The 15511-nt window shown below is 45.7% G+C and overlaps 3 protein-coding genes across 3 annotated transcripts; 2 read left to right on the top strand and 1 right to left on the bottom strand.

Moving 5' to 3' along the window:
• Positions 1 to 6152: 6152 nt before the first annotated feature.
• EV420DRAFT_1639395 (uncharacterized protein) lies at positions 6153 to 7683 on the top strand (the record flags this gene model as incomplete). The annotated part of the gene is made up of 8 exons (XM_060476967.1): positions 6153 to 6309; positions 6356 to 6487; positions 6557 to 6663; positions 6719 to 6900; positions 6948 to 7080; positions 7130 to 7294; positions 7346 to 7461; positions 7515 to 7683. The coding sequence occupies 8 exons, from the start codon at positions 6153 to 6155 to the stop codon at positions 7681 to 7683; spliced, it is 1161 nt and encodes a 386-aa protein (XP_060334711.1).
• Positions 7684 to 12035: 4352 nt separating this feature from the next.
• On the top strand, positions 12036 to 13125 carry EV420DRAFT_1304315 (uncharacterized protein). Its single transcript, XM_060468451.1, has 2 exons — positions 12036 to 12104; positions 12163 to 13125. The coding sequence occupies exon 2, from the start codon at positions 12382 to 12384 to the stop codon at positions 13099 to 13101; it is 720 nt and encodes a 239-aa protein (XP_060334710.1). The 5' UTR covers positions 12036 to 12104; positions 12163 to 12381; the 3' UTR covers positions 13102 to 13125.
• Positions 13126 to 13298: 173 nt separating this feature from the next.
• Positions 13299 to 15490, bottom strand: EV420DRAFT_1523465 (uncharacterized protein). The gene is made up of 4 exons (XM_060472297.1): positions 15286 to 15490; positions 14981 to 15233; positions 14424 to 14932; positions 13299 to 14367 (listed from the first exon to the last, which is right to left on the bottom strand). The coding sequence occupies exons 1-4, from the start codon at positions 15445 to 15447 to the stop codon at positions 13486 to 13488; spliced, it is 1806 nt and encodes a 601-aa protein (XP_060334709.1). The 5' UTR covers positions 15448 to 15490; the 3' UTR covers positions 13299 to 13485.
• Positions 15491 to 15511: the final 21 nt, after the last annotated feature.

Here is a 15511-nt window from a genome sequence, read left to right as displayed (position 1 = left end):
ATTCGCCTTGTCTATTGTCCTACAGATGAAATGGTTGCTGACACCCTCACCAAGGCTTTACCGTCCGCCAAAGTCAAGCACTTCACGTCAGAGCTCAGCCTCTCAATGGCTTGAGGGGGAGTGTTGAGTTCCAAGCCCTCGGGAGTGCCTCGCACACTGTCACCCCGACTTCTTGCTTGTCGTTGCGATGATCTGCTTCTTGGACATTGCGACTCCCAGTTCATTTCCGTTCTTTAGTCAGTACTTACTTTTCCTCGCTTCCTCGGACTTTAGAGTAGTATATATACCTCATATTTTGTACCCGCCACCTCAGCTTGTTGCTCTATACCGACAGAGAAAGGCTGAGGTGAGTTATTCCGTATTCCTTGTATTTATCACCTTACTTACATCTCGTAGCATAGCGCGTATTCTTACAGGTAATATCATAGCTTGTTGCTCTATACTGACAGAGAAAGGCTGAGCGTAGCATGTATTCTTACATCAGACATAAAGACATAGACCGAAATACGAGATACCTCCTATGGATGGCGATGCACGAGGCATACTGGATAGGAGCAAAATGGCTAAATTTTGCCCCTCAATACCACAACCGAGCATACTGTGTCCACTGCAATGGCTGCCTAGAAAGCATGGAACATATCTTGACTGAATGCTCCTCCCCAGGACAGAAAGAGGTATGGGATCTCACCGGAACCCTCTTAGAGCGACGAGGAATACCCTGGCACCCCCCAACAATGTCAAACATCCTAGCATGCACGTGTCCAGTCTTTAAATCAGCAAGCGGAAACAGAGACAGCGGGAAAGAACGGTTCTATTGAATCGTTGTCTCCTCTGTGGTACAAACCATCTGGAATGCCAGGTGTGAAAGAGTTATACAATGAGAGAACACACCTTTCCCAACAGAGGAAATCCGTAACAGATGGAAAAAGAAAATGAATAAAAGGCTGGATTTGGACTGCCTGATGACACACAAACGCTTCAGCAAAAAGGCACTTAGTAAAGACCTAGTGATAAATACATGGTCAGGCTCAATCTTCAATGAGCAGCAACTTCCATGTGATTGGACAGAAGTTGACGGGGTTTTAGTGGGTATAGGGTAGTGATGATGGCCGGGAAGCGCAAGGTAAGTATGGGGATGGCGCAAGAAGAAGAAGAAACTCCCGGCCGAGCTACAAGTCCTGAGTCCCACACTTTGCAGTGCATCAGGAAAATCCCCCGGCGCTTGCCATTAGTTATGATGTATTTCGCCCATTTTAGTCTCGTGGGAATTCCGGATGAAATTTTATCTTGAACGCAATCAATGATGATCACGTCGACATGGCCTCCTATATTTCGTCCCCTTGCAATGAATTACCATATATTTCATATTTTATCACTTCATTGTCAGCCCCTCGCAAGTACATTGGCGCTTGACCGCCGTCCTTTCACTGGAGCCCCGGGCTAGTAGTTGCTACCTCCTACACTGCAGTATCCCGCTCATCTAGGCTCTGAAACATGCCTATTGACTATGACAATCGAGTATGCACTTGCAGAAAGGAGTACTCAAATGATGGCCAGTTCAACCGACACCTGAAGACCTGCAAAAAGGTTCAAGTAATCGAGTCGAAGGCGCACAAGCGAGGCTCCAAGATATGGGCTCGAGAGGAAAAGGAGGGTCGGCTCAAAACTGGGAAGGACCCCTTTGCCAAACGAGCGAAGTTGACGCATGACCATGAATCTAGGCAGGGAAGTTTATCGACTCGGGCAGAAGGCAGTGGTAGTACACGTAGTTTGGGTCCAATAGCTGGTCCTGAGGTGTGTCTCTTTACTTTCTTTATCTTGTTCAGTGTCACTCAAAACAGCGAAGGAAAATTATCGTCGCCATGGCCATAGTAGTGGCTCACCCCGCCTGTCGCAAACAGACTGGGAGGCTGGCACGTATCCCAACTTTTCCGAAGATGTAGACATCCCTCCTACCATCGACAATACACTACCTATGATCCCGGAAGTCGAAGAATCAGATCCTCTCCCTGAGAAGCGCACTCGATGTCCAACAGCTAAAATCATTGCTGCACTGGAGGACATACTTCCAGTAGGCCCTGCTCCGCTCCAACAGCCAGCTTCGGGCACAGTTCCTGCAGCCACCGATACCTCACGTTGTCCGAGAGTCACCCTACACGTTCATGAACAAATTTGCACTTTAGCAAATTCATTCGGATTGACCAGGATTTACCGCCGCAAGCCGACACGAATACCAGACATGGGGAAGCAGCAGGAGGCCTATGTTGCCCTGAATGTCACTGCTACTAGGGAATGGAAGAAGCGCAAGATTGCAGACATTATATACCCGTATCCCAGTGTCAGCGCCTTCCTCTTCAACTGCTGGTTCAAGACTGGCAGCAACAAGAAGAGCGACAAGGAGCGGGAAACCCTGCAGGACATCGTAGCGGATGAAGAGTTCAAAAACACCGACCTCAGTGGTGTCAATTTCGCTGCGATCGACAAAAAACTCGCCACGGATGTGCAATCACCATGGGGTGGAAGCGGGTGGACCTCATCAACCGTGAGCATAGACGTCCCACCAATGGTCAAGCAAATGAAGGCAACCAAGAAGGCAAAAGCGCAGACAGCACAGTATGAACGACGACATGGAATTGAAGATCCCGACACAGAAAAGGCCTCACGACACAAATTCCAAATTCCCAACATCCACCATCGTTCTCTTCTGCACATCCTCCGGTCCATGGTCAAAGACAATCCAGCATTCAAGGACTTTCACTGGCATGGGTTCGAGGAGCACTGGCAACCCCCAGATCCTAATGCACCTTCTGAGTGGGTGTACGGAGAGCTCTATACCTCTGAAGCCTTTCTCAAGGCAGAACGTGAACTACTTTCTGCTGTTGCAGATGATGATCTGCCTCGAGTAATCGCAGCGTTCATGTTCTGGTCAGATGCTACACACGTTGCTCAATTTGGACAAGCTAAGATGTGGCCAATATACCTGTTTTTCGGTAACCTGTCCAAGTATCTACGTTGTCGCCCTTCATCCGATTCTGCGCAACATGTCGCTTTCCTTCCAAGCGTAAGTAGCCTGCTTTTCTAAACAGCATTGACTGATATTGTCCATTTAGCTTTCCGATGCATTTGAAGATTTCTTACGAGAATGTGGTATTAAGAAGAGTGACCCTCTGATGGCTCACTGTCGAAGGGAATTATTCCATTCTGTCTGGAAGCTTCTTCTCGATGATGAATTCATCGAGGCTATGGAGCATGGCATTGTCATGAAGTGTGCTGATGGTATTGTTCGCCATGTGTTTCCACGAATGTTTACATATTCTGCTGACTATCCTGAGAAGTACGCTTTTTTTCGTTGTTATGGCTACTCCTTGACACTGTTAATAGAGTCCTTATCGCCACGATACGTGACATGGGTGGCTGTCCTTGTACCAGATGCACCATCACTAAATCCAAGATATGGGGTGTTGGTACCACCTCAGACCAGCGAATACGAGAGGAAACGAAGCGCAAAGTTGATGAAGAACTCAAGAACAAGGTTGCTGAGGCACGCAAGTTGATTTATGATGAGGGATATGCCGTCAATAGCGAGAAGGTCGAGAATCTCCTCAAGGCTACGTCTTTGGTGCCTACAGAGAATGTGTTTTCAGAGTGCCTGTCCCAGTTTCTATTCCAAGTTTTCGAGATCTTAGTTGTTGATCAGATGCATGAGTTTGAACTTGGCGTATGGAAGGCGCTGATAATGCATCTCATTCGTATACTGAATGCTTTGGGACAGTCTCAAGTTCAAGAGTTTAATTTGCGGTACATTGTCCTGGTGTCTGAGAGTTGCAAACCATGGCTTACATATTCCTAGGTTTCGACAAGTTGCGCCATTTGGTCGGGATACGATTCAACGATTTTCGCATAATGTCTCTGAGATGAAAAGCCTGGCTGCACGCAATTTCGAGGATATTCTCCAGGTTTGGATGACTCTCAGCTTCTCAGGATTAGATCAATGCTCACGTAGTTGACAGTGTTGCATACCATGCCTTGAAGGACTTTTACCTGAGCCGCATAATACCTCGGTGCTGGATTTATTATATCTGACTGCATATTGGCATTCACTCGCAAAATTATGTCTGCACACCGAATCTTCAGTGCGTGTCATGGAGGAGGTTCACAAGGGTTTCAGTAACAGCCTGCGTAACTTCGCTGATGTTACATGCAAGGCATTTCGCACGGTTGAGACAGATAAAGAGTATGCCGAGTGCAAACGAGCTGACGCTCGTAGGGCTGCTCACGTAAAGCTTGGACCTCCACGAAAGGCAGCTTCCTCGACCCAAACAAGCATGAACTTGCCAGCATCGAGCTCTGCTTTGGCTGGAAAGAAACCACACGAATTCAGCTTGTCAACATTCAAGATACATGCAACTGGGCACTACCCGTATTATATCCATAATGTGGGAACGACCGATTCATACAGTACACAAATTGTATGTTTGATTATCTTTTTGCATGGAATATTCGGCTTATCGCTTGTCTACAGGGAGAACTAGAGCACCGTGTGGTCAAGAGTCGGTATGCTCAGACTAATAAGAACAAGGCCATAGCTCAAGTAGTCAAGCATGATGTGATCGCAATGGTACACGAGCGCATGTTTGAAGAACTGGTTGCTGCCCAACAGTCTAGCTCTCACCAAGATGAGTTGGCTGAGGTTGCTGTGGAAGATCATGCTCTTGTCAAGCACCATCAAATTGCTGTGGACCAGTGTCAGGTCTTATATCTACGCGAGTGGCTCTCAGAGAATCGAGATGATCCAGCATTCAAGGTTTGCATTTGCCTACTTAGAAATGCAATCATTGTGGCTGAGCATACACATAGGACTTCCTCCTGAAACTAAAGCAGCATCTATTATCATGCCTACATGGACACTCAGCTGTCGGCGAGGAAGCTGAATTTTCATCCACACAACTCAATCAGATCTCCTTTGAACAGCAACGCATCTATTCGCATGCTACGGCGCACTTCAATTACACCACATATGATGTCTGCCATGATCAAGACAACATCCATGTGGGAAAAAATGGACAGAAGCGAGATATAATGGTGATGTCGAATGATGATGATCCTGAGTCGCACCCATTTTGGTACGCTTGCGTCCTGGGCATTTATCACGCAAATGTGCTCGACTCTGGCACTCGATTTCCTAAGCCCCGGCGTGTGGAATTCCTGTGGGTACGTTGGTTTGGTATTGATCCTGAATGGACTGGCGGTCCATCAACTCTTAGGCTGGATCGTGTGGGATATGTTCCCGAGGATGACCCCTCCGGGGCGTTTGGTTTCATTGATCCTGCTCATGTACTTCGGGCATGCCATCTGGAGCCTGCTTTTCATCTAGGCAAGACGAATACTCTCCTCTCTGCCTCCAAATTCCGCGATTTTAACGACGGTGACTGGGTAAATTACTATGTAATGAGGTAAGATTATAATCTCATCCTACGATTCTCACATTGACCTCTTACAGATTCGTTGACCATGACATGATGATGCGCTATCTCGGTCTGGGTATTGGGCATCTGAACCCACCAAATTTCCCTTGCGAGGATAAACTTCTATGTCCTGATGTCCTTATTGAGAATGATGATCAGCCATGGCCACAGAATGGCAATGATGCACACATGCATAGCCCTCATAGTTCTGATGAACATGTTGATAGGTATTCTGGAGGTGATAGTAATGAATCTGAAGAAGACGAAGATGAGCTGCTGCCGTCTGATGAGGAAGAAGATTTGTTCTCAGATGGAAGTGGCCCAGGAGGTGAACTTTGATAGATTGTTCAGTCAGTTACTTCTGTTTAAATCAGGGTGCTGCGTTCAGGATTAAAAGGTGATTAAGTCAATTGTCGTGATGCGACGTGTTGCACGTGCATCTGTCACATGGCTTTGTTGATTGAAATTGGTATATAACCACGGTGTTTATTCATGTTGTCACCAGTCTACTCTTCCTTTTCCCCTCTTGGCCCACCTTTGATTGCTCGCATTTGTGGCACTTTTGTTATGTGTTCACCCTTGATCTTCACGTTATGTCTTCTAGAAGCGGCACAACGGCACCCGGCCGTAATAGAACCATGACAAGTGCCTCAGCTCGTGGTCGACGCCGGTCTTCTCAGGCTTGCCATGCACATTCCAGCCCTGGGGTGGAACAACGGCGCTCTGCTTCCCCTCCGCAACGTGGACAGAGCTCTCCTGCTCATGGTCGCAGTCGGGTATGCTCCACTAGTCCTAGGCATCAATCAGAGTCTTCTGAGGATAGAGAGTCTTCTGACCATGATCAGTATGCATCTTTCTGCTTTGATTACATCTTGTTCATGCAGTTTTAGCTCCAATCCCTCAACCTGGACTCGAAAATTATTCTACTCTAGGCAAGATTGCAGCTCACACGGTAGAAATGTTTACACCGTTTAAAGTTATCCTAAAAGAAGGATACACTCGTGACCCGGAAGAGGACGATAGTCAGCACACCGAAGAGTTCGTGTTATTTCTGTTCACCTTCTATATCTTACCCTATGTTCTATAGACAGAATCGACTGTCTCAATAAGTTCCAAGCCTGTTCTCAAGCTGAGGCCAACATTCCACGATGAACTGCGCGAAGGTGGCCCAGATCATATTAAACATGTGTATGCTCAGGTGCATTGTCGATTGGTGTATTAGAGAGAGGTCCTACCATTCATTCTTGATATAGATGGATAATGGTCGCATCCAGGTTCGAACAACAGATATACATGGCGTCAAGGAGAAGATTTCAAACTGGCGCTCATGGAACCCCAGTTTCCCCACCATGCAACGTGCGACACAAGCTGGCTTTGCACATCCAGAATGTGGTCGACTTCTATGTCCATCGGAACTCAACTGGGACGACGATGAGTAAGTGTGTTCATGAGTCTGGGGCTGCCATCTCATCATTGTATTAGAGTTCGGCAGAACATCATTAATGGTACTGAGCCTGTCGAAGCAGATGACTTGTGCAACCTCTGCTATGCCAATGAACGGATGGATCCCCAGGATAAATTTGTTGGATTCATGCGCAATGACCTGCTTGTATCGGTATGCAGATTATTAATTCAAGATCAGCGATATAACTGATGTACAACAGTGTGGCCTGCATATTTGGCATGGACCATCATACGCCAATCTCTCAGGATCCTCACGTAGTACAAGAGCTGGCAATGGTCAGAAGCACGATATAACAAAGATGACTGTACCCGCAATAGCTTACCTTGCAGGTGCTTGTACGTTCTTTTTGTTTGCTAGCTATTCTGTTGTTTATATTCTTTACATGATCTAGGTTCAATTCACACTCTCATCTCAGTCTGTCTGGAGCTCCAACGGAGAGTTTGACTACAGGCTTTTCTATCATACGCTCATGGATATCATGGAATCAATGCCGGAAGATGAACTAAAGGATCTCTTGGAGTGGTGGGACGAGTTAAGTCCTTTCTTATTGTTTATGAACCATTCTAATGTTATTGTTTGCACAGGAAAATTTTTGGTGATGTTAAGCGTAAGAAGAGTCGTCGAGACAGGCCTGCGGGAAAGGAATCATTGGCAGTCCGCTTGAAGGCCATAGCAGAGGCACGAAAGAAGGCGAAGCGCCAGCCATTATGTGATGTCTTGAATGAAGAGCCTGAGGAAGCAGCTTCAGCGTAGTTGTCTCGTACAAACTGTGACATAAATATATATTATTCCTTACTTTTATCGGTGTCTGAAGTGAATAATAAGTTATTATAATCATGGGAAAAGACAATCCTGTGAGGATTATGTGCAAGTGGTATGCTTACTTGAAGCTCATTACGATGTGCTAAAAGACTTGTAACAGTTTTGAATAATATAATGGCATTATAATACTGAGACTAATTACTGACATTGTAATGACATTATAATGTGTTTGTAACATCTAAGTTCGAGGCAGAATGCATCATGAGATATTTCATACCTTGTGACTGATTCTTGATATCATAATAAGCTTGCAAGCTATGGCAATGGTACAACATTTTTCCTGATGTGCGTAACAGCATTTCCCCGTGGTGAAACTAAATCAATCTTCATTCCTGGTATACTAATTACATCTGCTTGGTTTCGACCCCAGGCAACAATTCTGGCTGCATGTTGGAAGCGACTGTGTCGCTGGACCGCCTCTGCGATAGCCCCCACAAAAAAAAACAAAAAAAAAAAAAAAAGTGATCTCTGTTCCAGTGTGCATAAATTTCCAGCAATGCACTAAACAAGAAGGCACAAATTGGCGATGCGAGACCATCAAAAACAAAGACTTGAACATCGATAACAACTGCCTGAAACACTCTGTGCCAAAGGCTGCTTGAGGTCTGTTTCCTTTCTTTATGCAGAATCGAGGCTCGACATTCAACGCTCAGCGCTCAGAACTCGCGTCGTCTAGAACTCGCCTTTTCTTGTACTTCTCGGTCTTCTCGCCCTTTTCTCTGTGGACGATACTAGCATATATCCTGTCTCTTTCGACTCTGCCTGGCATTTTCTCTCATTCCAACCCCTGTATCGTCTTGGGACGTGCCTACGAATCTCTATATAGCTCCCACTTCTCTTCTTCTCCTAGTTCTGTGCCCCTTGTGTATCGTCTACTTATGATGAATGTATAAGCAAAGAATATATGTCCCTCTCCGACCGACAGCATATATTCAGCGTTCAGACTATTTCGGTGCGAAATATCTATGTGGTTAGGGGTACTCGTTATTTCTTGCGGAGACACGCACGCGATTCAGAACAAATCCAGCATTCCAACTTGCCTCTTTACCATTGTGACCTTGGATCCTTACAGCCCTCTTTCTTACCAGTGTGTCGCTTGAATCAAAATTAATGCCACTGGATGTCGTGATATCTATTCTCAGACCGACCCACAAGTATCAGGAGTGAGTCTTCATAAGAACATGTGTAGGATCGAGGGGTTGACATCGTCTGGCGATATCGGAGTTTCATATTTCGGCTTCAATGTTTCTTCGTATCAAGGCCAATCATTTTCTTGAGCAGACCCTCTACAATGTTTTGTAAATATGCGTCTGCTTGACGTTAAATAACGTTAGAGACACCCGATGCCTGGGCCGGACCCGCATGTCTCGGAATCTGCCACTGCGTGTATATAATATCAGCTTCGTCGACACCCACCTCGATTTTAGCTCTTCAAAAACGCAAAGGCATGTTCTGAACCGTACTTGATATCTTCTTTTTGGTAATCCGGAACGCGACTACTCGCAGACACTGAGCTAATTACGATTCAACTCCAATTCCGAGTCCTCCTCACCAGAAGACAACTGAAACCCACTACTACAGTTGTAATTGCATCTCTCCTCTGGCTGCATACCGAAGCTGAACGTTCCTTTATAAGGCCATGTCAATAAAACGCGAGCGTGAAATGCGAAACATAGTGGGATGCATCCTCTATCATGATCAAGACTACAGCTACAGGATTATCAGGGGTGGTTTAAATCCCGTGACATCTATCATGGATCCAGTCGCAACACCTCATAAGGCCAGTTGTGTATACAATTTCCTGTAGGCTCAGGAATTAGATTGTACACAATTCTGTGAGGCCTGCAGGCCTGATAAGTATACACATGTATGAGAGCCTGGATCCAATCTAAATCCGCATTTTCTCAAATATTAGGCTCATTTCCCATCGGGATGGGCTAGAATCTTCCGTGGGGCCTTTCATAAAAATCTATAATTAGCCTGTAAAGTCAGCCCATCAATATCTGGCCGAAATCGGCTGGATGCGACCAAATGATGGCATCATAGGGGCTATTTTCCGGTCAGAATAGGATTTAGGCTGGTTTCTGGGTGCTCGGTGGGTCATGGAATGGCACTGGAATATTAATAAACCTAAATAACATAAAAGCGGACCTACTGATGAGGTCTGGGGGCTCTGGAGAGCATGTAATATAGGTATTTTCGCAAAAATGGCTACAATATTTGCTTTTTGGGGGGTTTTTAGGGTGATACATGCATTGGATCGACCGGGGGACTTCACCAATGAATTTCCTGACCTTGAAAACCCCCAAACGATCCCTCTATAGCACTTGTGGCACATTTTATTACTAGGATTAGACGAGCATATTGGATTTTTAGGGTGCAGCATGCTTTGGATTGCTCTGAAAACTATACCAGTCGATTTGTACACTATGAAAACCTTAGAATACATTGTCTTCTATAATATTTGACCTGTATAATACTGTAAAAAAGTGGGGATTGGGGTACACATATGGTTTATTTTGTTTTCTGTGCTTCGGATGAGTCTGGGACCATCACCAATAGATTCCTTGACATTTAAAACCCTAAAACGACTATAGGAACCTTTTATTGGGCTCCATAAACGATGGTAATAACAATATCACAGTTTAGGAGGAGCACATATGGAAAATCACTTTTCTGTACTTCGGAATACTTCGGAACTTCAACCAGTGTATTCCTTGACCTCAAAATCCCTCGTATAACACAAGGATTCGAAGAAAACCTACAAAAATACATGTTAAAAAAGAGTAATAGGGGATGGAGGAGATATACCTTGTATTACGCATTTCTAGTGGTTGGAGAAGGTATTCCTGTTATATGAGAGACGATATATGCTGTATAATCATTTGTACAAATTCCCACATTCATCCGAAATGTATTGGAAGAGATATAAGCAAATCATTCTGCAAATGATGAGGAGCACATCCCCAATTTCGATATTCTGATCATTCTATAGCTTGGGGAATATCAGAATCGGATTCCTTGACCCAAAAAATGGTAGGATCATCCATCATCCATGGGAAGTCAAGTGTCAACACTCCGAAGTACAATATGGACTTTCCTTGACAATTGCTGCAGTCTGATTTGTTCTTACCACTAGATGTTTTCTTGATGAAATGACCATGGATGATGAATGATCCTACCATTTTTTGGGTCAAGGAATCCGATTCTGATATTCCCCAAGCTATAGAATGATCAGAATATCGAAATTGGGGATGTGCTCCTCATCATTTGCAGAATGATTTGCTTATATCTCTTCCAATACATTTCGGATGAATGTGGGAATTTGTACAAATGATTATACAGCATATATCGTCTCTCATATAACAGGAATACCTTCTCCAACCACTAGAAATGCGTAATACAAGGTATATCTCCTCCATCCCCTATTACTCTTTTTTAACATGTATTTTTGTAGGTTTTCTTCGAATCCTTGTGTTATACGAGGGATTTTGAGGTCAAGGAATACACTGGTTGAAGTTCCGAAGTATTCCGAAGTACAGAAAAGTGATTTTCCATATGTGCTCCTCCTAAACTGTGATATTGTTATTACCATCGTTTATGGAGCCCAATAAAAGGTTCCTATAGTCGTTTTAGGGTTTTAAATGTCAAGGAATCTATTGGTGATGGTCCCAGACTCATCCGAAGCACAGAAAACAAAATAAACCATATGTGTACCCCAATCCCCACTTTTTTACAGTATTATACAGGTCAAATATTATAGAAGACAATGTATTCTAAGGTTTTCATAGTGTACAAATCGACTGGTATAGTTTTCAGAGCAATCCAAAGCATGCTGCACCCTAAAAATCCAATATGCTCGTCTAATCCTAGTAATAAAATGTGCCACAAGTGCTATAGAGGGATCGTTTGGGGGTTTTCAAGGTCAGGACATTCATTGGTGAAGTCCCCCGGTCGATCCAATGCATGTATCACCCTAAAAACCCCCCAAAAAGCAAATATTGTAGCCATTTTTGCGAAAATACCTATATTACATGCTCTCCAGAGCCCCCAGACCTCATCAGTAGGTCCGCTTTTATGTTATTTAGGTTTATTAATATTCCAGTGCCATTCCATGACCCACCGAGCACCCAGAAACCAGCCTAAATCCTATTCTGACCGGAAAATAGCCCCTATGATGCCATCATTTGGTCGCATCCAGCCGATTTCGGCCAGATATTGATGGGCTGACTTTACAGGCTAATTATAGATTTTTATGAAAGGCCCCACGGAAGATTCTAGCCCATCCCGATGGGAAATGAGCCTAATATTTGAGAAAATGCGGATTTAGGCCATTACACATCAGCAGTCATGTAAGTATACAACTCAGGCCTCACAGAATTGTATACAATTTAATTCCTGTGCTTACAGGGCAATTGTACACAATATTGGCTATATGGCCTCGTCGCAAGTCTTGGAAGACTCGACGTCCTTCCCTTCGAACTGCTCGACATCATTATTTCACAGTGCTGCGATATCCAGACACTTGTCACCTCCTTTTCGCTCCTAAACAGACGTGCCCGAGCCATAGTTTCTTCCTCACTTATCTATCAGCACCTCTGCCGGCACGCCGAATGCGCCCTCGCTGCAATGCTTAAAACCAAAGTGGCGTCCTTTTTTACGCTCGCAGACGTCTACAGTGTGCTCTGCGGTGACCCTTATTGTACTCAATGCGGTGACTTTGGACCCCTTCTCTGGCTCCCAGAATGTACTCGCTGTTGCACGACCTGTCTTCGTCAGGCACCTGACCTCTTGCCCATCACCCAACATGCTGCTACAAAGGCGCTCGGTGTACCCAAATCAGCATTGACGCATCTCCCTACCGTATGCACCGTACCCGGTGATTATGGTACGCCAAATAAAATTCATACAGCACGCCGACAGTATCTGAGTTTTCAATATGCGCGCGCTGTAGCAGTCGAACGCGCCGGCGGAGAAGCACAATGCATGGCTCGGATAAGCGCCTCAACACAGCGACAGGCGGCATACGATGCATTCATGTGCGCTGACACGAACCTAAGGGGACACATAGGTCGTTACATGGTAACGGCGCCTTTGCCTTATTTCGACAAGCACTCCGGAAAGGCCGACCGAGGGATTTACTGTGCAGGCTGCCGAAATGTAGTGAGGAGGTTTAACGGAACAAATACAAGCTGGGAGCAACACCACGAGGATATTCGACGTCAAGATACGGTTTATCTGACTAGTGACTTCATCCAGCACATACAGAGAGACTGTCCAGATGGTCAACTGATATGGGAGTGCCATTCGAAGCTGTCGAAGCGAAAGACCAAATCAAGGAGACGATAGCCTTATTATATATTACATTACAAGGACATGTCTAGCTTGACGTCGATCGCTACCAGACTTTGGCCCAAAAAAATGCCTACAACTATGCAACGAATACACCTAATAACAGTGATCAATAGTGTTCAGATAACCGTGTCGGAGTCTCGGACTTCTATTTATTCGGACTCTGTGTCGTTGAATGTTCGGGCTTGAGAGTGCCTCGGTGTTCTACGTGGGGGAAGCGGCGGGCGGAGAAATGCCAAATGGTCAACGGAAGAAGTGTTAAATTGCGCCTTCTTACTACCTACCTGTGATTCAAGACATACAACCTAACAGGAAACTGGATGTAAGTACTAGAATTACTACGGACCACACATCACCTCAGTCTCATGATTACAGTACAAGTTATTTCAGAATGACCAGCATGTCCAAATCATGTGTTTTATCAATCTTCCGATATGATCCAACACCATCAGCCCATTTGACCTCCTTGGACTGATTGAGATGGATTGGATATCTGACTTCATTCTCCTTCCCAGCCCAGTCAAAGTCAATTAGCCGCACAGTGTCGTCTTCATTGGGTCCCGGCATAATCATGATATTGGGTCTCCGAAGATCACCAAAAACAAGGCCCTCCCCATGGAGGATGCTAAGAGCACACTCGAGGTCACCGACAACATTTGGCGAAAGTGCAGCACCGTTAAACACTTTAGTGACAGTCTTCCCCTCAACATAACCCATCACAACCATCTTCAAGGCACCGTAACCAGCACCGTCTTCACTGAGGTGTTTAAAGTGCAAGAGAGGAGGAGCCAAGTTGTGTTGCGCAAGCAATCTATGGGCTTCGACGCCGTAAGTCTGGACGAACTTGACAACGACCTTGCTTTTGTCCGGGATGGTCTCGGCGAGGAAGGTGACGCAGCCGGGGTCAAGGGGCTTCAGTGGCTTAAGGTACTTGAAATGTACCCGCGGCTGGTTGTCATTGAGGAATGAGGTCGGGAAGGGGAAGAAACGGGGGTGGTGGGCATTGGACGAGAGGGGTAAGTGCACGAGATCTCTGTAATAGTCATTGAGGATGCGTACACCTGCCTTGAGGGCTCGTAGGACACCGGCAACACGGATACACTGCGCATCGTTGATGACGGGGCTGGTTCCAAGCCATATGAAGTCTGTGAGGCGCTGAACTATTGGCTGGGTGGTGAACACGGCACCCATTACAACCAGCCAAGGACCTGCGAGACAAATGATGAAAGATGGGCAACAACTACATTCCCTGAGTTCCTGGTGCTACGCGAAATATCATACAAGGAGACCAAGGAAGAAGGACCGGAGCGAATACTCACATCTTTGGACAGCCAGAAATCAGTGTATGAACACCCGCCTTGTGTCGTCACGTCCCCCCCATACCCCAACTCTGATTTTTCTTCGACAGTCGCCAGTAGGGCAGTTTGAATAGGAGACGTCCGGATGTGAAATATCGTGTGGTCAGCCGACGCCTTATTCAGATTAACGGACTGCAAGAGAGAAACCCCTAGTATGGTGGATATATGCGTACTGCTCGGAAGAGAGCGACTGCTCTCTAGAATTGCAATTCCAGATGCGTTCCTCATCAGTTCGCCGGTCTGCACGACAAGGTCTTCCGGAAGGTCACTCGTGTCACCCATGGCACCAAGGAAATCTGCAAAGACGGGATGATAGAGTTGAATTGGCGGGGCCGCTGTGGGAGTTGAATTGGTGGGATCGTAGCGACCATCGAGGATGGCCGTATCACCAGCCTGGTTCTTGATATAATTACTGGGACGAGAATTACTGGATGGACTTTCTCGGTCGACTATTATCGTCCTTTTGTACCCTTGATTGATTTGAGTGAGAGGTAATAGACGAGATATGTCTAGCGTACTCGATAACAAGTAATTGCCACTATCATCATCTTCCTCCTCCCGCCTACGTTTTGGGTGCCGGATTTCTAGAATGAAATGCAATTGTCCCGAGTCCACTCGTCCTTGGCCGCCTTGATTAAATGGCAGAAGATCCTTAACGCTCTGCATGGGATCTACAACGCTTGTAGCGATAGCCTCCAAGTTACCATACGCCTTGCTCAGGCGGTCTGACAGATAACTGGCAGCGTTGACTATGGGCACCGGTTCCTTGGGCTACAAGACTATCAGTTGAAGAATCCAGGACTTGCAGCAATTTGATACGTACTGTCCACAAACCCAGTTTTGAGCGATGAATACTGAGATCCTTAGCTATCACATTCACCAAATCAGAGATACACGCATCAGAGGACACCCGATATACATTAGCATAACCGCCAATGTCGATTTCTGCGGGTGATATTACCGACACAGCGAATGTATCGGCCATGATTGTCGTCAGTCACATCGAGAAAGCTGAGGAGCTGTAACCATTGTACCACACCCGGCAATTG

Source organism: Desarmillaria tabescens (assembly GCF_030435595.1).
Source record: "Desarmillaria tabescens strain CCBAS 213 chromosome Unknown EV420scaffold_8, whole genome shotgun sequence".
NCBI classification, from domain to species: domain Eukaryota; kingdom Fungi; phylum Basidiomycota; class Agaricomycetes; order Agaricales; family Physalacriaceae; genus Desarmillaria; species Desarmillaria tabescens.
The sequence above is the reverse complement of the archived record's forward strand: the minus strand, read 5'-3'. Positions and strand labels throughout refer to the sequence as shown.

Bases quoted from the DNA above. Each gene is read 5' to 3' on its own strand.
- EV420DRAFT_1304315 (XM_060468451.1), top strand. From the start codon at position 12,382: ATGCTTAAAACCAAAGTGGCGTCCTTTTTTACGCTCGCAGACGTCTAC.
- EV420DRAFT_1523465 (XM_060472297.1), bottom strand. From the start codon at position 15,447: ATGGCCGATACATTCGCTGTGTCGGTAATATCACCCGCAGAAATCGAC. The intron at 15,234-15,285 runs GTACGTATCAAA...ATAGTCTTGTAG, and splicing joins CAAAACTGGGTTTGTGGACA to CCCAAGGAACCGGTGCCCAT. The intron at 14,933-14,980 runs GTACGCTAGACA...AAATCAATCAAG, and splicing joins TGGCAATTACTTGTTATCGA to GGTACAAAAGGACGATAATA.